This window comes from Anomalospiza imberbis, chromosome Z (assembly GCF_031753505.1).
Source record: "Anomalospiza imberbis isolate Cuckoo-Finch-1a 21T00152 chromosome Z, ASM3175350v1, whole genome shotgun sequence".
Taxonomy (NCBI): domain Eukaryota; kingdom Metazoa; phylum Chordata; class Aves; order Passeriformes; family Viduidae; genus Anomalospiza; species Anomalospiza imberbis.
Window position 1 is genome coordinate 55,252,524 of NC_089721.1, and position 25,019 is coordinate 55,277,542.

General features: G+C 37.1%; 1 protein-coding gene across 6 annotated transcripts in view; it reads right to left on the reverse strand.

The window, feature by feature from the left end:
• Positions 1–364: 364 nt before the first annotated feature.
• The window catches only part of ELAVL2 (ELAV like RNA binding protein 2), a 59,429-nt gene continuing 34,774 nt past the window's right edge, over positions 365–25,019 (reverse strand). For 2 of the 6 annotated variants that reach the window (XM_068176705.1, XM_068176704.1), the window contains exons 4-8: positions 21,606–21,709; positions 10,865–11,018; positions 8,126–8,351; positions 3,568–3,606; positions 365–3,087 (exon numbers count right to left, since the gene is read on the reverse strand). In XM_068176705.1, the coding sequence (XP_068032806.1) occupies positions 2,760–3,087; positions 3,568–3,606; positions 8,126–8,351; positions 10,865–11,018; positions 21,606–21,709 (851 nt within the window). In that variant the 3' untranslated portion in view covers positions 365–2,759. Of the gene's footprint in view, positions 3,091–3,567; positions 3,607–8,125; positions 8,352–10,864; positions 11,019–21,605; positions 21,710–25,019 lie in introns of all 6 variants that reach the window. The other 4 variants (XM_068176703.1, XM_068176702.1, XM_068176707.1 and 1 more) reach the window with 3 other exon arrangements.

The following is a 25,019-nucleotide window of genomic DNA, read 5'->3' on the forward strand; positions in this document are numbered from 1 at the left end:
TGATACTTCTTAATCTTTCTATGTCATCTCTTGGAAAACACACTGGGGCATTCACTCAGGTACACAGCATAGCAGCCTGCTAGACAGACAGCAAATTCATTTTTACTGAATGCATTTAATGGCACTCATTTATTATTTCAGCCTAAGTACTGAGTGGTTAATATAAAACTAAAGTGAAAAGATTCTACACTTAATTCTAAGGTAACGGAACTGGTACACAGCTCCACTGTCTTACCTCCTTGTAGGTAACTACGATCCTAACCTACATTGCAAGTAGCTCAAGAGCTTTGCAGAAACCTTTCATTGAGATTGTTTACTAATTAAAGCAACGGAAAATATGATAAAAGACCAGTTTATGAAACTGTTTTCCCTTCAACTTTGTTTATTGATGTACTGAACATGAAAAAGTACAAAGAATCCAAACACAAAAAAAACCATGTACAACCTCTTAAATACCCAACAGAATATATTCTCTATTCCAACAAATGTGAATTAAGTCATACTGTACAACTTCAAATAAATACCAGCCTTATATTTTACTAAGTGCTCTGATAAACACTGTAAAGTGAAGCCCAATTTACATGCCTTCTCATCAATGCCGTTAGTTGCTACAGTAGTATAGGAAAGAAGCATGTAGCTACTATTTCTCCCACATTGGAAAGTTTGTAATTTCTAAACTATATACAACTTTTAATGCAGAGGATTAGCTTTAACAATCTAAATGTATCTAAGAATGAAGAAGTACCCAGGAAGCCAATTGAATTTTGAATAGCATTGAGTGGGTCAGCATGAAAACTTGCTTATTCACTTTAGCACGCGCTTCACAGTATATGTACTGTACTATACTGAAAATTTTCTAACTACGATTTAAAAGAATAAGAACCAAAACCAACTGCAAAGATAGTGTACAACTATGTTATGCATAGAACATTGCTTTTTCTAAGGGGAAGTATATGAGCATCTCAGTTTATACAAAAAGCAGGACGTAACTACATAGTTGTCAGTGCATCCTGGTGAAGGCATCAAACCCTCAGCTTTTTTAAAAAAAATTAATTATAAGCTAGATGATAATCAGAAAATATTCTGTATTTGTTTTCTTAAATTTCTTCAATGCATGGCAAAGACTTTTTCTGTTTCCCCAAAGAGTAATTTAAGCATCATACAAAGTTAAACTTCAATAGCATACAGGTATTTATGGTTTTCATATGAAAAATGTAAGGAAATTTGCTCAAAACATATGTTTATACTTGTTTTTTTTTACCACAAACATAGTTATAAACAAAAATGCTGCATCACCATAAACAGCTGAAGCTAGACCATCTACAGACAAAAATAGCAACAGATCTGATGCACTGTAAATTCAAGTCCTCAGGACAAAAAAAAAGAAAATAAGAGAACCTCAAGTAATAATGTTAATGCCATTTACAAAGAAAAAACTTATACAAAAACATTCAAAATTTAACAACACTTGGCATGTAACTTTAAAAAACACTGTAATCAAAATTAGCTGAAAGTTTCATAACTTAAGGTCTTATTTACATTACACAAAGCTCAGGTGTTAGCCTTGAACATAACTTTCAAAATACCTCCTAATGCATCCAACTCAGGCCACTTCTGCTGATTTGCTACTGCACAAATCATGCTTGATGTCTTTTCTTAAGACAAAACAATTCTTCAAACAATAGCAAGTACATCACTAAACACCATGAGCTCTATCTGAAGGGAATTCTTTAGGAAGAACAGATTTATTTCCCCCATATCGCAGTGTTTTAATTTTTCTGCTTGCTCTTATATTCTTTTCTTAAATTTTCATTTGCTTCAAAATCACAAATTAAAGTGAGCCACCTACCACTTAATAACCAGGATGATCAATGACTCCACTGATGATTACAGAAAATGAAACCAACAGTGCATCCCACTGACTTTACTTCTTAATACAAAGGTCTCAAAAGTAGTTCTACATCATAAATCTTTCTAAATTTTTTCCCAACAATTGCAAATTTCCTGGTAAGTTTTAAAAGCTCACTAGGTGTCATACGAAGAGATTTCTCAAAGTATTCAAGTCAAAATATTTGTTCCAGGACCAGTAAAAAGTTTCTTCAAATTTTTTATTTTTTTTTTTATAAAAATAGATGCTTTTTTAAACCCACATCAAAGAGGCTCTTATCTCTTTGGCAAGGTACTGCTTTACGAAAAGTTCTCCAGTATTCTTACAATAAGCTTTTATAATGTGCTCCCACTCCCCAACTCAAATGAAGATGATGAAATAAAGACTGCTTAAACTTTATAAATTAAATGCAAACTTCAGAAACTTTTCTTGAACAAGAACAAAATAATACATTACAAGGTCAATTAAACACAAAGTAAATTAAGAAATGACCAAAAAAAATTATAGTATTACACAAAGCCTCGATATTTACTCATAGATTAAAGGAAGTCATGTATAAAGAAAAAAAACTTCTTCCCTTAGCTGAAACATTTTTGAAGTTCCACCTTCTTCAAAGAAGGCAATAGAATACACATTGTAACAGGTAAAAACCCTGTACCTCTTGTCAATACTCAAACACGAAAGATATTTAAGAACTTCTAATTCAAATATTAGCAATAAAAAAATCTCACATATTCTTAGGATGCCAAGTAGTCATTTTATCCCCATTTCCACACTGGAATACAACAAAGGCATTTACTAATGCATAAAGCTTCTTGTAAGTTGCCTTTGTTGTACAGTTTTCATGTATTAATGCACTGAGAATAACTTGCTAGGCTTTGTGCGTTTTGTTTGTCTTAAAGGAGACCTGCAATACTCTGTCACCAAGACGGTATCCATTCAGGCTGGCTATTGCCACAGCTGCCTCATCGTAGTTTGTCATAGTCACAAATCCAAAACCTTTGCATTTGTTGGTGTTAAAGTCACGGATGACCTTCACATTCGTCACTGCTCCAAAGGGTCCAAATATTTGCCAGAGGATACTCTCATCTGCATCAGGGGCCAAGTTGTACACAAAAATGCACCACCCAGTTCCTGCATGTCCAGAGATCGTAATTCCAGCCACACCAGTCATTCCATCAATGGTCACTGGAGGAAACCTACTAAAGAATGAGGGAAAGCAAAATAGAATCATAATATAGCTGCTCACACAAAACCCGAGCAAAGATATGTCAAAATAAAAGAAGAGAATGATACAGAGCTTTTCACAGAATTAACATGTTGCTCAGACTAGAAAGATAAAATCAGAAATATTTTTTGCCCCCTAACTGCGCAAGTACCATGTAAAAAAATTATATACAAGTAGGGAGAACAGTGCTAGGTATGTCTGAAATGATATAAAAGAGAATCAAGAGAAAAGCATGCTATAAAACCAGTTAGAATTAGCAAGTCATTTGAAACAGGAATTCCATGAAACTGCTACAAAAGGCTTGTATATTTCATGCAAAATGCATCAAAATTAACAATCTCAGCTGAAGTCTCAACATGCAAAAATCCAACACAAGTCTTACTGAAAAGTAAGCATTTGCAAAATACTTCAAAATAATTTGGTTGTTATGAACCAACTAATCCTTTATTACCTCTTTACTCCATAAGCTATGTTGAGCAGATTGTCCAACCTGCAAAACATTTAGCAACATGTTCAGTCTTCAGACTTCTCCACCCTTTAAGATTAAGGAAACTTGGCATATTACTGTCACATCCATTACACTGTAATGAACCTCATGCAATGTTAAAGTATCACCACTGAAAGAGCCATGGCACTTTATTACACCTGATAGTGAAGACAGAACAGATACTCTTTGTGGAGATGCTTACTGGGAAATGGGTAGCAGCATCCACCATCTAAACCCCATGCTTCTACAGTTCTTGTGTAGTAACCACAATCATAAGAAGTTCATTTTATAAAGTGCACCACGGCCACAAATTTAGCCTAAATCATATGCTGTTACCATAAAGTTACAGTCAGTGACCACAACAGTCAAGTTTTCCATATTTCTAAACTGGTTGAGAAGACTTTTATTAAGGCTTCTGACATGTTTGCTGACGTAACTATCAAGACAGATGCAGTAATTTTGGATTACTAGCAACTGTTGTAACATAAACTCCAAAAAGATATTTTTCATGTTCCTACTCCTTCTGGCAAGTCCAGAATGTTGGGAGGCAGAAGGCTGGTTTGGCTGAGCAGGGCTAAGGCAAAAAAGGTAAGCGTAAGGACAGTGGAGGCAAAGTCAGATGGATATGGAAAGAATACAGAGATATTGCTTGCTACTGGAGGGAGAAAATTTGTGTGGCCTAAGCTCCAAAGGAGTTGAAGCTTGCCAACAATGTGAGGGACAAGAAGAGGTTTTTAAATATGTCAATCTCAAAGAGCATCCAAAAATAACATCAGCCTGTTACAGAATTAAAATGGTCACCCCATGAATAGGGACATAAACAAGACAGGGAAATTTTCTTTCTTTGCCTTCATCTTTAATGTTGATGATGGGCTAAGAGGGTTCCAGTGTCCTCGGCTATGGGGACAAGAGAATGTTGAACAACCCTGAACTTGTGTGGCATCCCCAACTAAGTCCCTACAAATTTATGGGACTGGATGGAATTAATCCAAGAATACTCAAAGAACTGGCTCATGTCTTTCTGAGCTCTCTTTCCATGATTTCTTTAATGATCTTAGGAATATGGAGTGAATAGAAGCTGGCTAACACTACCTCAATTTTCAATAAGGGCAAGAAGGATGATCCTGGAAACTACAGGCCTGTCAGTCCTACTTCAGTGCCTGGTAAAATTATGGAGATTATTCTGGGAGGTATTGAAAAACACAATCACAGCCAGCATGGCTTCATGAGGGCAAAGTCCTGCTTGTCAAACTTAAATTTCCTTTTATGACAAGATAACCCACCCAGCTGACCAAGGAAGTCAGCTGATGAAATCTTTTTGGATTTCAGTAAAGCCTTTGATACAGCCTCTCCCAGGATCCTTCTGGAAGAAATGTGTAGCACACAGCTGGATAAATGAATCATGGGATGGGTGAGCAACTGGCTCAGGGCTAAGGCACAAAGGGTTACAGTGAATGGGGTGATATCAGACTGGTCACTTCTGGGATTCCACAGGGCTTCATTTTAGGCTCAGTGCTCTTTAGCATTTTCATAAATGACTTGGATGGAGGACTTAAAGAACATATACTAAGTAAGTTTGCCAATGACACTAAATTGGGAGAACCTGTTGACTACCCTTAGGGTAGAGGGACTCTGCAGAGACCTTGACAAATTAGAGGGTTGGGCAATCACCAACTACATGACATTTAAAAAGGGCAAGTGTGAAAAGCACGGCAAAGGACTTGGGGGTCCTGGTCAACAGAAAGCTGAACATGAGTCAGCAGTGCCCTGGTACCCATGACCCCCATGTCCTGGGGGGCATCAGGCACAGCATCACCTGCCAGACAAGGGAGGGAATTGTCCTGCTCTGCTCTGCACTGGGGCAGCCTCACCTCGAGTGCTGGGGGCAGTTTTAGGCACCATAATATAAGAAAGATATAAAGCCATTAGAGTGTTCAAAGGAGGGACAAGAAAATGGTGAAGGGTCTGGAGGGGAAGCTGTACAAGCAGCAGCTAAGGTCATCTGGCTTGTTCAGCCTGGAGAGCCTGAGAGGTGGCTGGCCTCCTCACACTCTACATTTCCTTGTGAGGGGAAGAGGAGGGGCAGGCACTGATCTCTTCCCTGTGGTGACCAGCGACAAGACCTGAGGGAATGCCCTGAAGTTGTTGAGGGAGGTTTAGGTTGGATATCAGGAAAAGATTCTTCACCCAGAGGGTGGCTGGATGCTGGAACAGGATTCCTGGGGAAGTGGTCATGTCACCAAGCCTGCCAGGGTTCAGGAATTGTTTGGACAATGCCCTCAGGCACATGGTGTGACCCTTGGCCCTGTGCAGGGCCAGGAGCTGCACTCAGTGATCCTTGTGGGTGCTTTCCAACCTTCCAACCCATTCTATGATGCTCTGATTTTCCAGGATGAAATGTTTCTATTATATATATATATATATATATATATATATATATATATATATATATATATATATATATATATATATATATATATAATATACTGTTTCTATAATATATATATATTATTTTCAAGATTTCTCCATGTGGTTCTTGCCTCACCTTCCCCCAATTACAGAATGCCACCACAACTCTAAACCCCTTGAAATTATCTAGCCAATGTCTGAAATATACAGTGCATACCACTCCTATTGCTCTCATTCCTGGAGAATCCTCATTTCAAAAAATGTTCACCCTAAAGAAGCTCTTGTTTCTATCTGGCAAATCCCAGATACACAAAGAAGAAATCTTATTATAGATTGAGACTCAATAAAACACGAGCTTAGGTAAAAAATGTATACTTGATTTAGTTTTCCAGAGAGCACTGATTCTGCAGTGAGCTGGGTTTGCAGAATACACTGACAAAAAACTACCGAACCCCTAAAAGAGCAGAAACAGGAAATTAAAAAATACTTGACTACTATCAGTAGACAGTGTGGATGACAGAGGTCTACTGTCACTGACATGAGTGGTGGAGAGCAAGGTGTAGAGTTCTAGAAACACCACCACTTACAGGTCCCTGTTACAAGGGCTGTCAGACAAGGACTGAATACAGTAATGGTATCACTGGTATAATTTTTCAGCAGTTACCTTAAAGACTTGAAAATACTCTGGAAATATTCTCAGGGACTTTCACTGGAAAATTTTTAAAGATGCTTTAAATTATACATCTTATGGAAACTGAGAAACAATTACATAGATCTGCTTTTGAAAGTTCAGCTCAAGTTTACTCCTAATAAGAAAAAAAGGAAGCATTGTACTGATCCTGTTGCTTTTATTATTAAAGTCTAAGCTGTTTTCAGGCCTCTGTCAACTATTAACAGAGATGAGGCAGCTGCATCAGGTCATTGCTAGAGTATGTTAAATAAGCTTATGACACAAACCCCATGATCTTTTTTTGTACAATGCACTTGAGTCCATTCTGCAATTTCCGCCCTCAGACTCTGTTTGTAGAATAATGGCAAGTCTACCTTTATGCAATATTCAGAACACTGTTGTAAGATAGCCCTTTTATTACCTAAGACACAGTAAGAAGAGCTACAAAAAAGTAAATAAAACTTGTTATCCCCTCTCCTACAGCAGAACACCTACTCCTCACACCTGTGAGATGAAGCAGATAAGGCCAAAAAGCTGAAAAAAGAAAAAAAAAAGACAGAAGTACAGGCCATGAACTCTGAATATTTGGTATAAGCAAGCCTAGACAACGCAGAGCATTTGAAATTTGGTATATTCTCTTTGAAGCAAGCTGTCAACTGGTTTTGTTTCTTGAAAAATAAAATAGAGATACTCTTTGAGTGTATTACTATTTAACACAACCCAGTCACACTGTTCAGGGGTAGAGGGAGGGAAAAAATAATCAAGATCACCAAAAAAATTCAAGGTACTCATGGATGTAGATAGTACAGTGTTTGTTTCACTTTGTTCTCACCATCTGTTCTTTTCAATACATTAAATAGCATAAGGAACTATATAGCAGTAGTTTCAACATGATGGGAACATAAGTCCCCAAAAAGCACATGCAAAAAATATGTGAGCAATCTTCATTATGAAAGGTTGTAACAAGTAAAGACATAGTATGGCATGGAGAATATAGACAGCTAAACAGGAAAAAAACCTGAAAGCCAGAATATGGAGGAAAAATGTAGGGGTAGATAAAGAGGAAGCTGGTTGTGGCATGCCGTATTGCTAAGAAAAAAACACTGTATCTCCTAGGTCAATATTAACTGAATCAACTTGCACATTAATCAAGAATAACCTAGGAAATGAAAAGTAATATTAAAAAAAAAAAAAACTAAGTGACTGAGTACAAGAGAGATGCCACCTTGGTTTAACTAAGTATGCTTATTAGACACTGAAATGCTATCAATAGGATGGCATGCATTTTGGTTTTAGCTGTACTGTGGTAGCATAGCTGAAGTTCAACATTCATGTGTTTCCTTCCCACACAGAAGTCAGACAAGCAGGAATGCAAAAGAGTCAATCAAAATGCCTGTGGGAACATGCAAGTTTCAGCACACTTGTGCACATTATTTGACTTACCTAAAACGTTGAGCCTGCTGAGCTAAAGGGGCGGGATACCTTCTGTTTGGAGAATGGTACAACTGGGAAAGAATGGCCTGGTTTGTTTTTTGGCTTGGATTGTTAGCAAACTTTACAGTGATAGGCTCTGGAGCACTTGGAGGTTTCTGGCCATTCAAGCCCTTGATAGCTTCTTCTGCTTCAATTCGCTTGTCAAACCGGATAAACCCCACGCCCCGTGACACCCCTGCACAAGGTGAAAAAAGCATACAGTAATGAATTCACAGACTCCAGAATATTAGATGTTAACCTTTATTCATGTGGCCAGTTGCTATGTTGATGGTCAAATGCTGTGAACACATGATAACTTTGAGCTTAACAGAACTGAGCTTTTGCATAAAGTGGTAATTTTCTAATGCAATTTTGATTTTAATTTTTAATTTAACTGATGTAAGACACATTTGTGTAAAAAAGCTTGGAAGTTTGAGGGAAAATAGTGGAAACAAATATAGTGAGCCTAAGTGGAATTTGGAAACAAAGCAATTTTGTTGGATGGAGATGAACACAAACCAGCTGCACTGTTACCTCTGGTCAGCTCATGCTACTCTGCAGTACATAAATGGACAAAAATTCTGCAAATAGCTCAGTTCTCTGTTCTCTAGCAGCAAAAAAAAAAAATGGCTTTTGCTCTCCTGCAGTATCCCCTGAAGCTCTCTTTGGAGCAAATATACTCAGAGGATGATAACATGCACATATTATATTGCAATAATGGGAATTATGGCCATGTTTTAAGAGTCAGTGGTTACCTCTGAGGAAAATACTTGGTTCTGGTTAATCACCATACATCACTAGGTGTTACTTTTGAAGGAAACTTTTCTTGATATAGAAAAGTCAAAGGCAACACGCAAAGGAATCCCAAAGTGTTTACAGAAGGTCTTAGGAACATCATTCAACAAAAATTTCAAGTGTCTTAGACATAAACATATTGAGCTACATTGGATATTTGAACTATAACATTAAAGCTACTAACAGCCAACATTAGTTAGATCAATGTTTTGTTGTAGTATTCCTAGTGCCATTTAGAATCCCTTTACATTTTGGATCATGAATAACCAGATGAGTTAGACACTTGTCCTCAACTGAGAAAGACATTAGTGACAAGAAATGTATTCTGTTCATAAACAATGATTTAAGCCATCAAAAGTGACAATGAACAGGCATAAGAAAGCTTTAAAGAGGCAAATGTCACAGCTTCAACTTTGCATTTTTTATCTGTCAGTTTGTGTCACAACCTTATTATTCATACCATTCTGAGCCTACTTCTTCCAAATTACTAAATAAAAGGAGGCAAGAAAGCTTAAACCTTAGCAACAATCTATATGTCAGAAAGTATGCTGCAAATAGCAGGATTTATGAATATGAATAGAAATATAACACATATTAGAAGTTCAATTGTATTTACTTACCTGTCGATTTGTTAAATGCCATCTATTTCTGTGTATGAATATACAGGAACCTACAGTGAACAGCTATTTATTGCACAAAGACTAGGAATCTGTCTCGCAAATCTGCTACATCTACAATTCATTATTTGGCCTTTAGCTTTCTTTTCCAGGCCTCTCTACACTCTCAACAATTCAACCTATTAAAACACTCTCTAAGTACTATGTGTCAACATTGAGACCTCTTTTGACTTAGTGCACGTCCAAGGAGTACACAAAAGTTCCTCTAAACGTCAGCCAAGACTCAAAATGCTGGCATGTGCAAACTTTTCTAAGTAAGACAATTAAAAAACCTTATGACCTTCTACAGCTGAAAGCTGTTTGCCACCCAAGAGGATATGCAGCTTTGAAAAGGTACAACTATCAAAAAAAAAAAAAAATCAAACCCAGCTTAATCAGGGAATAATTATGTGAGTAAATGACTTCATCTGTCCCACCCCTTAGTGTTCTGGAAGGGGGAGAACTTGGAGAGTTCTCCAAACCTGCTTCTTTTTATGTTGCTTTGTACATTCAATGCTCCTGTCATGTACTTGGCTTTTCATACAATTGCTTATTTCTGGCAGAGACCTCACAGCAGGTGATTCAGAAAACTATAAAGATCCTCAAGATAAGCCACCTGAGACAGCAAAAAACCACAGGCATTACTGTCCCGAGCCTGAAGAGTAACCACAAAGTATCACTGACAAGCATTACCTGATTGACACACACACCTTAATAATGCAAATAAACTGCTACATCTTAGTACTCTACAGCATGGGTAATCACAGAACTTACCTGCTCCTGAGGAACTCAAAGTTCATGTGTGTGCCCAAATTTAATGAGTTAGCCTTGAAAACAGTCTTAACAGCAACTGTCAGTCTAGGGCTTCTGTAATCCTAGCCCCAGAGAACCAGCTGTGCATTTCTGCATTAAATTTTCTTTTTAGGAAAAAAAAAAAAATTAATAGCATTTTATAAGGCATGGGGAAAGTATTTTCATACAGCAGCTTGGAAAGGAAGATTATGGGAGCTGTAAATTTATTACAAGTCATCGAACAAGCTTCAGACCTGCACCTTCAGGGTGGAAATGACTCAAGCTGGCTCAGTACACCACACAGTCTATTTTTGTCCATACATATTTATGAACAATTCCAGGAAAAAAAAGCATTTTCTGGCCTACATACACCTTTTATAAATTATAGAGACAAGACGATTGTACTGAAAGATGAAATATCTCAAACTGTGAATCCATGAAAGGCCATGCAAAACTGCCTACTTACCAGCGACTTGGTCAATCAGAATACGAGAAGTAATAATACGTCCATATTGGGAAAAGAGCTGTTCCAGTTCTTTCTGAGTCATTGTTTTTGGAAGTCCACTAACATACAAATTTGCATCTCTGATAGAAGCTGAACTTGGTCGTGCATAAGAAACCTAAGGAAAAAAACATTAAAAAATCCTAGAAAACAAACACTTTAAAACCAGCTAAAACAGGACAGTGTCATCTGTTCTGAGACATAAAAACATGTTCAACAGTTACTTTGCAAAGCCAGTTCAGTGGGATTTTTGTTTGTTTGGTTTGGTTTTGGGGGGCTTTCTGGGAGCCAGCTTCCAAAACATGGAAGGAATGCAACTTAGACCACACAGAAGCAGCTGACTACATGAATTCGTATCTACTTTTAAATAAATGAGAAAAAACTAGGCAAGCGTTGGTGGAGAAAGTGTACAATTAAAGTGACAAATTTAAGAAGTTCCATGAATGTTCCATGAATTCTTATTAAAAAGCACTAAAACATACAAAAAATTAAGATTTCAGTGTGATATGTAGGCCAAAGGCACAGAAAGACAGTCTGAAGCACTTTGAGGTTTGCAAGTGTTTTTCAAGTGCTGTGTCTTTTGTGTTGAGCTTGCTACCAAATGACTCATAATCACAGTCATTCATGGGATCAAGATAAACTCTGCTACATCACTTTCACAGGCCTAAGAATGAATGACAGAAGTAGGATTCCAACATGTATTTTGCCTGTTTAGCAGCTTGTCAATTTCTGCAACACAGGCCTTATAAACAAGCGCCATTTAACAGTGAACTTCTCGGATGCTTTTGGACCGAGTTCTTTTTACCTGCTGCCTTGATGTGTCAGTCAAAATATTTTAAGATGATTAAGTAAATCTTTGACCTTTAGACACATGCTAAAAACTAGCATTTTTACTACTTTCTACCAAGGTTTTTACCAGTGGTGTTACTACAAGAATGATTAGAACATCTGTGCCTCTCAACAGGACAAAATACTTCATCTAGGCCTTTCACCTATGTAAAACATAAAAACAAAAAGGATCCTCAAGAAGTAGTCTGATTTATCTCCTCTCCTTCTCTCCCCTTCCATATATTGTTAGCCCATACTGGGCAACTGAAATTGATTCTGTCATTCTGTCTTTTTGCCTAACTCTTCGGTATTTCTTTTCAAATCCTTCCTGTCTCATTTCCATGCAGATCAGCAGACTCTTAAGACTGCTGTTGAAGCAAAACAGAAGACGGTATGCTGGAGATTAACATGCAGTACCCTGAACACTGTTGTGATCCTTCAAGTTCCACACAGAGGCTTTGTGCAAGGTGGTTGAGGAGGACTGACCTCCAAACCTTGTAGCTATCCAGCATGGGACCTCGTAAGTCACACTGCCTTGTTCTTTCCACATGAAAACCACGTAAGAGCTAAAGCCCTATGATCAAAGTTACAGGAAAACAGAGTAAAGTTTGCTTGCATTTAGCCAAAGAAGCAACAAAGACAGTGACAGTTACCCTTTTTTTACCATGCAAAAAACCCCAACAGCTAAAGAATGAAAAAATTTATTCAACTTGCCCATTTGTCCCTGAGCTTCTTTAAGAAATAAACTTCCATGCCTCACTTGACAGGACTTTAAGGAGACCCGAGGCCAAGGAATGGAGACAGATTGCCTGGGGAATAAGACTAGTCCCTGTAAAATCATGAGTTACCAAACCCATGAAGACTCTGTCTTTCAAGGGGGAATTCACACTGCTGGACACATGCTGTCACATATAAAAATATAAATTCACACAAAGTCTATGAGAAGAGAAAAGACCTGCACAAAATATTTGCTAACTTACTCCAAGTTTACCTTATCCTACAGAACTGGTACCTGTCAAGACACAAAGCAGTTTTTGCAAAACTCTCTCATTTTCCTCTGCTAAGTGAGTATTAGTTCTTGCATTATGACAGCTGGTGCAGTATTGTCCACGCCCTCTCTGGTTAAAAACATTTCAAATAGTTTGACATAGCAGTCAAGGCCTACACTGAATTGCAAGAGTACAAGTAAATGGAAGCAATACTCTAACCAGTACACACTACTCTCACATATCCAGTTTCGCTGTTAATACTTTCAAGAGACTACTCCAACACACTGGATTTGGGCACATTAGTCACAATAATAGCACATATTAAACCAAAATCAGTGATTAATCACCAATATCTGTGCACTCTATTTAACCATCTTGCTAAGTACCAGAACTACTGGTCAGGCAAAAAATCTGAAAGGAACATGTAACTTCAGAAATGCAACATATTTTAAGCCAGCACCACTAGTGAAAAACAAGAACATCACAAAATATTACTGGTATAAAATTCCTATTAAAATAACCTTTCCTAGAGTATGTGATATACATTTCCCTCTTCACTTTTGATGTCAAAGTCCAGTAATTTCACTTGTGAGACACATTTAAAGCAGAGACTCTCCAGACTAATCTCCCTACTTATATCCTGTCAGTTTGCTCATTCAGTAATTGCGGGCTGATAGTTTAAATATAGTTGCTATAATTAGTCTCTTTAAACCACCTTTATATGGACTGAATTAACAACTGTGCCAAGATTTTCATTCCACAGCTAATTCAACTCGTGAACATTTCAGTTATATGATGTCAAAACCACTGAGCAAGGCAAGTCAAAAAACAGACTGAAAGCCTGCAGTTTTAAATATTTAATGATAGCACACACTGCACAACACTGAACAGCAATACTCTGGAGATACCAATTTAAAAACAGTTTTACTGAAATTTTCCACTGCAGTTAGTAAGAAAGACTTGTTTCTAGAAGTGCAAACATTATACCACCAAGTCAAAGTATTTTCACTGCTCTAATACTTAATTTCCTAACATCAGGACGAATTGATTCAAAATTTTCAAGTGAGAACTGTGAAAGCAGGTAAACAAAGAAGTTACCAAAAATTATAAAGAGGCACAGCTCTTAGAAGTGAATGTTTCAGTTTCTTATTATCTGATACTTCCTATAGACACCTCAGTCCCATACTTTTACCTCTTTTATCTTACTATTAGTAGAGTAGTAGTATTATTAGTACAAATACAAACTATTTGTATTCTCTCAAAAAACTTGAGAATTTAATACAATTTCTTCCTAAACACCTCTACTTAATGCAGTTTTCCAAGTCTTTAAATCTAAAATCCTTAAATACTAAAAATCAGTATTTCAGTAAATATTTGCTTTCACTAGCTCAAGTGTAATCAATCTGCTTAAAACACAATTTGCCTTAAGAGTAGTGTCCACTTCTTTTAAAATACATGTTTCTGTGGAGAAAAAAAACTCCAACAAAACATACCATCCAGTATGTCCAGATTAAAATGCGTTAAACCTACCTCCAAAGCAGACAGATTTATATTGAGAAAAGGAATACATTAGGAACAAGTATGCCTCCTTGGCAAGTACAGTAAAAACAAGGACATACTGCTTTTTCTTACAGCAGTGTTCTCAGAGGCCATTGTGCCAGGCAAGTGTTCTCAACTTGCACTTAAATTTGTATGAGATACCATGATTCAAGAACTCTTCTTAATTTAATTTCTAGTAAGAAGATGCTGCAGCACACCACAGAGATGAGGTCTCAGCTGTCACTCGCCAGTGATAGGTTGTTGCCCAGAACAGGTGAGTACATTGCTGTATATTCATCAAGTTCACTTCCTGTCTCCCCTCAAAAAAGGATTGTTCCACTCCAAACAAAGCTTTAAGACCACTTTTCCCAATACACAAGACTACCTTACTGAACATGTACATGTTTTGCTGAGTTCATGGTGTAATCTTACAGTAGCACGCTTCTGTGGACAGAACAAACTGGAAATCCAGACTTCCCTTTGTAAAGGCAACTTACATCCAGCTCTGTGAAACTAAGAAACCTCAACACAGCCCACTTACAAGTTTAGATTAAGCTGATAAACACAACCATATCCCATAAAGATCCTGCTTTTAAAGCCTGCAGTACAATAGGGAATGCATTGAAAAAATGGAAGCAACAGCCTTTCAGCATTATCATCACAAGAGTTTCACTATTTTAGTTCACGCCTCAAAGTGTTCCAGCTCTGACAGCTATAGCCCACACCAGAGTCACAGGCCTGAGGTGGGTCATGGGATCCACATCTGTTGCCACTCAGCTGAAGGCATAAATGGACAGATCTGACAAAATTAGACTTAAGACCAGTCTTTATATATCTGAGGGGATAAGGACCAGAAGTCATCATCAAGATATAACCAATTAAGGACAGCACACTACTCAAAGAGGAAGACCTCATAAAATGCTGCTGTATGTAGCACAGAGGAAGAGCAGAAACAGGCTTTAAGAAGATTTGGTCTAAAGCAACTGACACCCAACAATCCACTTGGTGAACTGAAGCAAATGTACGTATGTACTAAGAACAGAGCTGGATATCCTGTCACTGATGGAAATAGAAGAGGAGGTTTTCCCAGAAGTCTCAAGATACTGTAACACTTTTAAATCAGGGTCATAAATGTCTGATAAAAGAAAAACAATAATCAAGTTCACTGACATAAAATATTAGGTGGGAATTATGCACTACAATCACAGAACAGCAAATCTGTTTTGCCCTCGGAAGGACCAGTACAGAAGAGCACTTTAGAACTTCCAGTCTGTAACTATCACTGTCTTGTTAAAAATAAGAAATACTCAACTTAGAATTCTAAGTACAAATAAAATATATGAAATGAAAGGAGATCAAGTCTCCAAACAATTTCCATTTCATACTTTTCACATTCTTAAGAGTCTCAAAAGACCTTTCCTCATACTTCATATTCATGTTTCTGATCCCCACTCATGCCCAAACAATGAGAGCAAAGGAATTTCAGATGCACTAGGAATAAAAAAAGCAGTTACCTTTCAAGGATGACAGGAGTACATAGTATAATATTAAGCCCTCCACACGAATAATACAAACAGGAATAGCATCTTAAACATAAGACCTCAATTATTCTCCTTCAAACAGAAAACAAACTGTGACTGCTAAACATGAGGACAACACATCTTACAGTTTGGCCTGACACTCTGTGTGAGCGGACAACCAACCACCTGCCTATAATGTGGCTTACAGGAAGTGACAGCAATGTGCATTAAGAACTGAATCTTCCTATCAATATTATTCAGCTACACGAAAAACAAGTAGCCAGCTTAAGTTGGGTAAGTAACATTCAAAGTCTGAGGAGATCTGAATTTCAGTGAAGAACAAATTTTACCTGGGGGTGAAAAGATGTGTGTGTGTGCGTGTGTGTAGTACTAAAATCAAAATACTGTCAAAGCTTTAACTGTTAACATAGCTAAAAGACTGCATAATTATAATTTATGTAACTCCTGCAGAAATTTTAGGGAAAAAAAACAAAACCAAAACCTTTACATTTCTTCCAAGAAAAATTTTTCTGTTTCAGGTCAGCTAGAACAGTGCAAATTGACCCCAAGAATACAGTACTATATTACCCTGTCAAGACCGCTAAATGTTCTGGGATCATAGCTCCTCTCTCAGACTTTGCTGACTGAAAACATCAGTAAAAGTCACTAGCTTCAAACTAAACTTCCACATAGGATTCCCTTTTGCTCCTTAGATCAATTCCTTAGAGGATTCCTTAGAATATTAGATCAATGTTCTTTAATAATAGTGGAGGGGCAGGTGGGGGGGAAAAAATAATCAAGAAAGTAAGGAGGGTTTCTCTCACCTTCACAGCTCACTCACCTCTGGTATTTTAATAGAGTTTTTAGACAACTTTTGTGTACATTGTGGCTACCCAAGAATATTAGTTAATCAAAGAATTACTACAAAAAAGGACACTACCAAAATTTTTCTCTATAAGTACCAGTGGTGACAACAGGAACAATCTCAATTGTTTTTATCTGTTGCACTGAACTCAGAAATCAAACCAGCATCTCTCTTTTTTTTAAGTATTTTGCTATTTTCCATTAAGTGTTTTAAATGTTTTCAAGAGTACTATCATTGGTAAAATTTCTTAAGGCTGCTGCTATTGAACAGTTAAGTTAGAGGATATTTCCTTTAATGAATCTTCTTGTAAACCTAAGTAGTACTTCAAGACACCAAGTGATATCACATTGCATAATGCCAAGTTTTAACAACGACTCAAACACTAATGAACTTGCAGCACACCCCTCATTTCAAGTCCCCTCTTGCCAAACAGCACTTTTTTGAGAATTTGTAAAGCTGAATGCTTAGTATTCACTCTTCTACCGAAATCTTAACTAGCTCTTCTCATTACACAACTTTCTACAGTAGGGCAGTCAACTAGGTGATGATGGCAAAATAGAACATATTGTGTTTGTAGCTGAAGAATTTGTCAAAATCATTCTAACAGGAAGTTGGAAGAATGTTACACATTAAGCCTGTTTTTATTTTTATTACATGCAAAGTTATAAAGGAGTGGGAAGAAAACCTACAGATTTAATACTTTAGATAAAATATTCCTTGAATTTCTATTCCCCTGACAGGTAATAATTACCCATGTAAACATCCCAATAATCCAAAGAACTTCAGAGAAGGAAAACCTTATTAAATTTGACTTTTAAGCAGCACTACACTAAGGAGAATACATACATCTTATATATGCTCTCTTATAGAAAAAGACAACTCCAAGGCCTCTAGCCTGGACAAACTATTTTTCCCCTCTTTCTAACACATACTTGCATACATGTCTACACATGTCTTACCAGCATTCTCTATTAAGAGAAATGCCAGGTCCTGCACACAGGGCACTTCAAGCCCTCAAAAGGGAGGAACAAGCAGAGCATTACTGTAATCTTCAGTGTCCCCTTCGCAGCTACAATCCACAAAGGACTCAGTCCATTATTAAGGCAGCCTAACATCCATGAAGAAAAGTCAAAAATATTGTCCTGGGTCTTCCTGTCTAGGTAAAAAGCTGCCTCCTACTCACCATTGTGCATGGCTCTCAGCCAGCCCAGAGAGGCCATTTGTTGGCCTGCTCCTTTTTAGACAGTGAATCTTGAAACACTTTCTTGTTAATGCATAACTCTTTTACTTCACATTGAAAGATATTCCTGTTCTGATAATCTCACAATAAATTCACTTGGATCTTTTTTCTTTTTAGAAGTTTTCTCATAAAACCCCCCTAACGAAGAGGAGGGGAAGCCACGGAACACTTCTCTCCCAGGCAAATCCAAGCCAACAAGAACATGCACTCAATTTTCTTAATCCTATGTGTAAATCAGTGACTCTCATAACTAGTTTGTTTCTCTGAGTTTTCCACATTTGGGAAGAACTGATCTTTTAAGGACAACCTAAATGAAAAAAAGTCACAGACAAGAAAGCAGGTAGGAAGAAAATCACTGCAGGTACAAAAATCCAATAGAACTCTTCAACAAAACAGAGATAAAAAGCTTGCCAGCAGCATCATCTTCAAAAAGAGAAGTCACAGAAAATATTTTACCTTTTATAAGATACAACTTGTTTCCACACTAAAGTTGCATAACTTAGCGAAGCCCAAACTTCATAGTTTACATTGCAAATAAACCATAAATTATGCCACAAAGGGCAGTATATAATAATGGAGGCATACCGTCCAGCTGAACAGGGTTCACATATCTAACACACACAGAAGTGGCTTTAGCAGCAGAGTATACACCCACCCTTACTACTCAGTTAAATCAGAAAGCAATACAACTGCCACCAGGTTAGACAAGACTAAGAGTGATAATCTTTGCTTTGGAGATATACACCTGAAAACTGATTGAGATATTTTGCAAAAAATTCAGTAAAGTATTCCATAAAGTATTCCACAGGATCTTCTTTTAAAAAAGGGAAAAGGTGATAGGATTTTGTGTTGCTATCAATATTAAAAAACCCAACCCTTAATCCAGCATTTTGCAAATCCCATTTTTCAATGTATTTTATTTCAAGAAAACACTAAATAGCATGCCCTTAGGGATGAGAAAAACTATATTCAATGACATTCAGGCTAGTATACAAGCTGTGAATCAGAGGTATCTGTCACAGCCCCAGTCCAGAGCATCACACATCAGGGTCAGGACAGTCAGTTGCCTCTGAGTGGGATTACATTGAGTTCAGTCACAGTGTGAGGATACATCACACTGTGACTAAACCAGCAAAGTTCCTTCCAGTTTTATATACTAATGGAAAACAAACTTTAACCATCAATCTAGTAAAGTACTAAGCATTCCTGCAGAAGTCCCAAAAACGCACAGACAGAACTGCTATTTTTTTTTGCTTTTGAAGCCTAAATATAGACTAGCACTCCTATTCAGTAATTTTTATATGAAGCTTTATATGAAATTTTTAATATATCTCAGTTACATGCATTTTTTGAAGCTGAAAGTTATGGGTTGGAGTCTGAATTTATCAAACAGGCTGGGCTTTTGTTTTGGGTTTTTTTTTTTTGATTCGGGCTTTTTTGGGGGTGAGAGGTTTTTTTTTGGGGGGGGGGGTTGTGTGTGTTTTTTTTTTGTTGTTGTTGTTTGTTTTTGTTTTTTTTGTCATTGACTTACCAACTCTGAACAAATAGGAACACTGTGGTCTATAAAAAAGATGTAACCTCTGCAAAGGCCCTGTGATTGAGACCTCATAGGAGACTTCCTCCACATAAGATGCTGCCACCAGAGGCAGAAAAGACCATAGACATCAACTTGACCTCTGCTCACCACTGCTCCCTGGCTGATCTGAGGAACATGTAAGCTACAAAATGCTTACATGTAGGCTGGGCATTTCTACTGCTTCACATATAAATGCGGTGAGGTTGGGACTAGATGGTCTTTAAGGTCCATTCAAACCCCTTAACATCCTATGATTCTGTGATCTTGGAAAATCCAGTCACAAAAAACTTGGCCTGAAACCCCATGTCCAAAAAGGAAGAGGAATAAATAAAGGAGAAGATAGCAAAGCAGTTTTTACACTCAAGTCATGTCCGCTAACAATGAAAGGTGTTGCTGAAGTTCAACAGGCCTGACTGGGGGCAGCTACAGTCAGAATTTACTTGTAACATTAACAATCAGCATTTAAAGAGATTTTTTTTTATTTTGGCAAAGAGGCTATCATTTTGGCTTGTGACAACTCCTGAGTTTCAGCTTTGCTTTAGCTGAAGATATCTAATGTATGAACACCTGACGTTAGTCTCACTGTGAAGGTCTTTGTCTGGTATGTAACCTACAATTCCACTTTTTGGTCCTGGGAAGGCAGGAAATAAAAAGCATCACTGTCATCACTAATATCTGTCTAACCAATTGTCACCTTTTTTTAAAAAGGTGAAAATTGATTAAATTAATCTCTTAGCAAGGTAAAGGAGGATTAGAAATTCAAATATGGTCAGCATTGAACAAGTTACCACAACCCCCCTGAAGGGAACATTTTGATTTGGGAGACCTGGCTTGATTTTCTCTAACCACCTCCTTTTTTTTGCCTATATCGTCAATAGAACTTCCAGTTTACCACCCTGGACATACAAGTCATGTTGGCTCAATCCAAGGCATCACACACCAAACAATACTAATGGAACACAAACAGATTCCCTTTCTCACCACCACACAAAACATCACTTCAAATCCTAGAGCACAAAATTACTTTGCTCAATTTCCCCCAAAGTAGAAAATGAGAGAGGACTGTGGGCAAGAGGTCTGCCAGAAATACACAGGGAGCTTTTAGCATCTAAGCATCGGTCCATGTCTTTCATCCATCGTACCTCTGTGCCAAGAGTCACCATTTATTACAAAGTAGTATTTTAAGTTTCCAACAGTGCAATCCACTTCATTAAATCTTATGAATACAGAACAGGCAAGACACTTTTGCCAAAACTACTGGTATCTTATTTTTGTTTCAACTGTTTTTCAGTGGCTTCACACTGCTTTTTAATCACAAATATTTTTAGAGGGGAACTTTATTTCATGTCCCAAACATGCTCCTAGTTAGAAGGCAGCCACTGTACAAGTTCTCAGCCAGCAAGCCCTGCTGTTTAACGAGGAAGAATGAGCTGGTTGGAATATATACTGCCTTCAGGCACCAATACCTGTGAAACATGTTCAAAAGTCTGCATTTCCTGACAATTTTATTTAATCTCCTCTCTCTCAAAATTTCAGAGCTCAGTTGCTCAAATGAGTATCCCCAGTCTTCTGTTACTGGATTAAAAGAGGGAATGAAAAAAGTAACTCTCAAGATTTGTTTCTAAAATTTTGAGAAACTGAATTTAGTAAATAAGTGTGTGAGGAGTTGCGACATAACAGAAAAAGATGGGAATACCAAACATTAGAGATGTAAAGACAGAGCCCTAGAAATAGAGTGATTAATAGATAACCAATAGTTATTTCAGCATTTCATTCTAAGGATTTGTAAAAGGAACAAGACAAGTAGCAAAACCTGAAGGATTATTAAGGAAGTTATACAATCTTTGAGAAAATGAGGAAGCACATGGTGTTCAAACAACATGCAATACTGCATTACTTCAACTAAGGTATATAATAATTCCTCAGTTAAAGCAATTCAACTGTACATCTAAAGTATTAAGCTAGTTAAGAAAATGTAATTTTCTATACCTTCTTCACTTAATCTAACTTTAAACACTACAAAGGATCATTTACTACAGTAAATCCCAATTTATTCTACTGACATCAGCTGAATGCTTGTTACACTTGTAAAACAAATCAGGAAGTCAAAACAGTTCAATTTCTTTAAATTATTTTAACCCTCCATACCTTTATAGTCTTAGTTTGAAGTCTCAATCCATTCAGGGTATTAATAGCTTTTTCAGCATCCTTGGGGTCAACGTAGTTCACAAAACCATAACCCAAACTCTGTCCTGATTAAAAAGACATAAATAATCATTAGTACTCCAGTGCCACACAATTAATAGCTAATTATTTAAAACCTACAGACACACTGAGCAAATATTGCTTATATTGGAAAACAGTACCCACTCGAAAGGATCACAACATCTAATTTTTCTACTAACACTGGTAGATTTCAAGTAGCTTCCTCTGTTCTTGTGTTCAACACAGAAATTACTACATTCAGTTTAATGCAAGACTTAAAAACTGGTATGTAGAATAGGTTCAGAAGTGTATTATGAACTGTTGGACACTAGAGGATGTGCAGAAGAATCAAGTTTAAAGTGATACCAGGAATCCACCACTCACTCTTAAACTTTTTTATTGAATCTAAGAAGTACAGCGGCAAAATTCTGGACTACTGCTTGAAAAGGAAGTACATTTTAAAGTCACTCAATGTCAGAATTTGAGCCAAATTAGAAGACAGATGTTATTCATACACTACACAGTAACAAGGAGTTTAAAGGCTCGTTTTGTTCCAATATTCAAAATGACAGGTGCAAGTATCTGATCAAGAACTAAGTATCAGTCATAGATGCAGTATTATTTTCTGGGTTTTTTAGTGTTGGAAATTCAGGTGACAGATGGACATAAAGCATTTTTCATTAGTTCTTATCTCTGAACAACAGCCCCTTTCTAACCATTAATTTTGCCTAGCACTTACTAAACACTTGACAACACTTGACAAGAAGTCATCTTTTGACAACTTCAAAACCTACAGTATACTATCCCTAACTAGCACCCTACTTTAGAAGTACTTTTAGTGCATAAGAATGCAAATAGGTGGAAAATTTTAACGTAGTGAAAAGATATACTTAGCAAGAATACTACCCTTTATTAGCACAAATCTTTCCAGAAACACTCCCATACTCTGAGGTGGTTTTGTTTGTTGGTTTGAGGTTTTTTGTTTTTTTTTTTTTTTTTAAGACACTAGAACAAGGTAAAATAAAATTGTCAACAAGCCATAGGGAAGCACCTGACATATCTAAATCACAAAATGCTAGTTAGAATGATTAGCTTGGTTACACAACAATATAAAATGACAACATTTCATAAAGCACAAATGGCATGTTCATTTGTTGTCCAAAAATGATAAAATGGAACTCATGCTGTATCAAATTCTTGTGAGGTATCTATACAGTATGCATTTAACAGTATGTATTTAACAGTATGTAATGACAAAAAACAACAGGAATTTTTTCACATAATTTAATACCATAAGAAGGTTTACTAACTAGCCTATCATCACTGGCATTTACAATTTTGCACCTATTATGCCCACCATGGCACCAAAGGCCAGAGGACACCACCACTCCACTTCCCAAAGCTACTTCCATTCTCTCACATCCCCTCCTCAAAACACCTCAAGCAAACATAAATTGTCTAGATGGATCCATGAACAGGTTAATACACACATTACCAGAGAATCCAAACCCCAACAAGACAGAAGACTGAGCATCTACTTTAGAGAACCCTGCTCTGAACAGGAGGCTAGACTCCATGATCTTCAATGCCTTTAGCCTCACCACTAACAAACCATACGGAAATACACAAAAGCATTTCTGTATTGATTTACAGCTCTGCTTAGATATTGCCATGTTTCTAATCCTACAAGCATTTTTACTTAATAGTTTGATTACAGCAGAGCAATTTCTATACCTGTCACCTCCATCACTCCCCACTGCCTGCAGAGACTCTTTCCAATAGCATCTCCAAAAAAGAGGAATCTCTCTTTTTTGCATTCATTTTATGTGATTTCAGTGTTATCTACTAATGCAGAAATGCTGATTTCAGGTGTTTTGTTATTAATCTTCTGAGGAGCCCTTTTAAATGACAACCTTAAAAGATGTTAGAATCTCAAAGTGAAAGCTATTTCATACAGGATGTTTCCAATACAATACTCATTCCAGATCTAACAGAAGAAGATGAGAAAAAATTATTTCTCCTATCCCTCTTGGTTGATGTGTTCTGCTTTTCATATAAAAAAACACCCAAAACTACTACAGACAAAGAGCTTACCCAGCTGCTACAAAGGATTCAATTCATGACCATTTTCTGGAGACACTGTATGAGTTGAACTTCATAAATATTAGGACACTAGCCTAGGAAGGTGCACCAAAACCACAGTAATTTATTCAGAACAAGTCTGAAATACTTTATGGAATTTTATTCTATGATTTTACAATTAAAGTAAAGCTTTCACCATGAGAGTGGTAGAACACTGAAACAGGCAACCAGAGGGGTTGTAAAGTCTCTGTTCCTGGAGATACTCAAGAGTCTGAATGGCAACACAGTCTATATAAGGAATGGATTTTGAGAGGGGAAGGGCAAAAAGTTATTTCAAACAATTTAATTCTAATCAGTCTAATCAGACTGCTCAAGAGACTGACTGGACATCCAAGTGTAGACTAGAAAAGCATAAATGAAGTAATTTACCACTTAAAATCAAGTAATTAACACACTGATTCAGTATTTAGGAAAGAAAAGTAGACAGACTTCACAGTCACCTATCACCAAAAGACCAAAGAAGTTTCAAGTTGAAGTAAGTAAGCAGGAAATCATAGCTATGGTCACAGTGCTCCTGCATTTACAATTTTGTCTTAAAAGATGACTTCTTTTTAGCTTCAAAAATACACAGGCTAATGCACAATACTTAGAAGAACCACAAATAAACTAGTTGTATCTTGCCCAAGTTGTTTCATAAGTGTTTTCTAAAAACTATAAATAATGCACACAAAAGCCTGAAGAAAATCCTCTGCTGCCCAATATTGAGAACAAATAGATGCTATCCAAAGAGAAAAGAGGTCGTGTAAAGTAGATGGGACAGAGGTGACACTTATCCGTTTTTAATGTTTTGCTTTTAAAGGTAGTAGCAACATTCCTTAAAGCAGGATAGAACCCTCTCTCAAAGCTAAAGAATTAAATCTGGCCAGGGATGTCAAGGCAAACAAGAAAAGCATCTACATAGAAAGTTGGTAAAAGAAAAGGTTAGGGAAAATGTGAACTCTCTCTGGAACAAGAAGATGACCTGGTTATCAAGGATATAGAAAAGTCTGAGGGATACTGAACAACTTTTGTTTCCTCAGTCTTCACCAGCAAGTGCTCCAGCCACACAGCCCAAGTCATAGAAGGCAAAGAAGGGACTGGGACAATGAAGAACAATCTACTGTACAAATGCATCAGGTTCAAAACCATCTAAGGAACCCGAAGGTGCACAATTCCATTAAGACCTGGTCAGATACATCCATGGGTTCCTAAGGAAGAGGAAATGGGTAAACCACT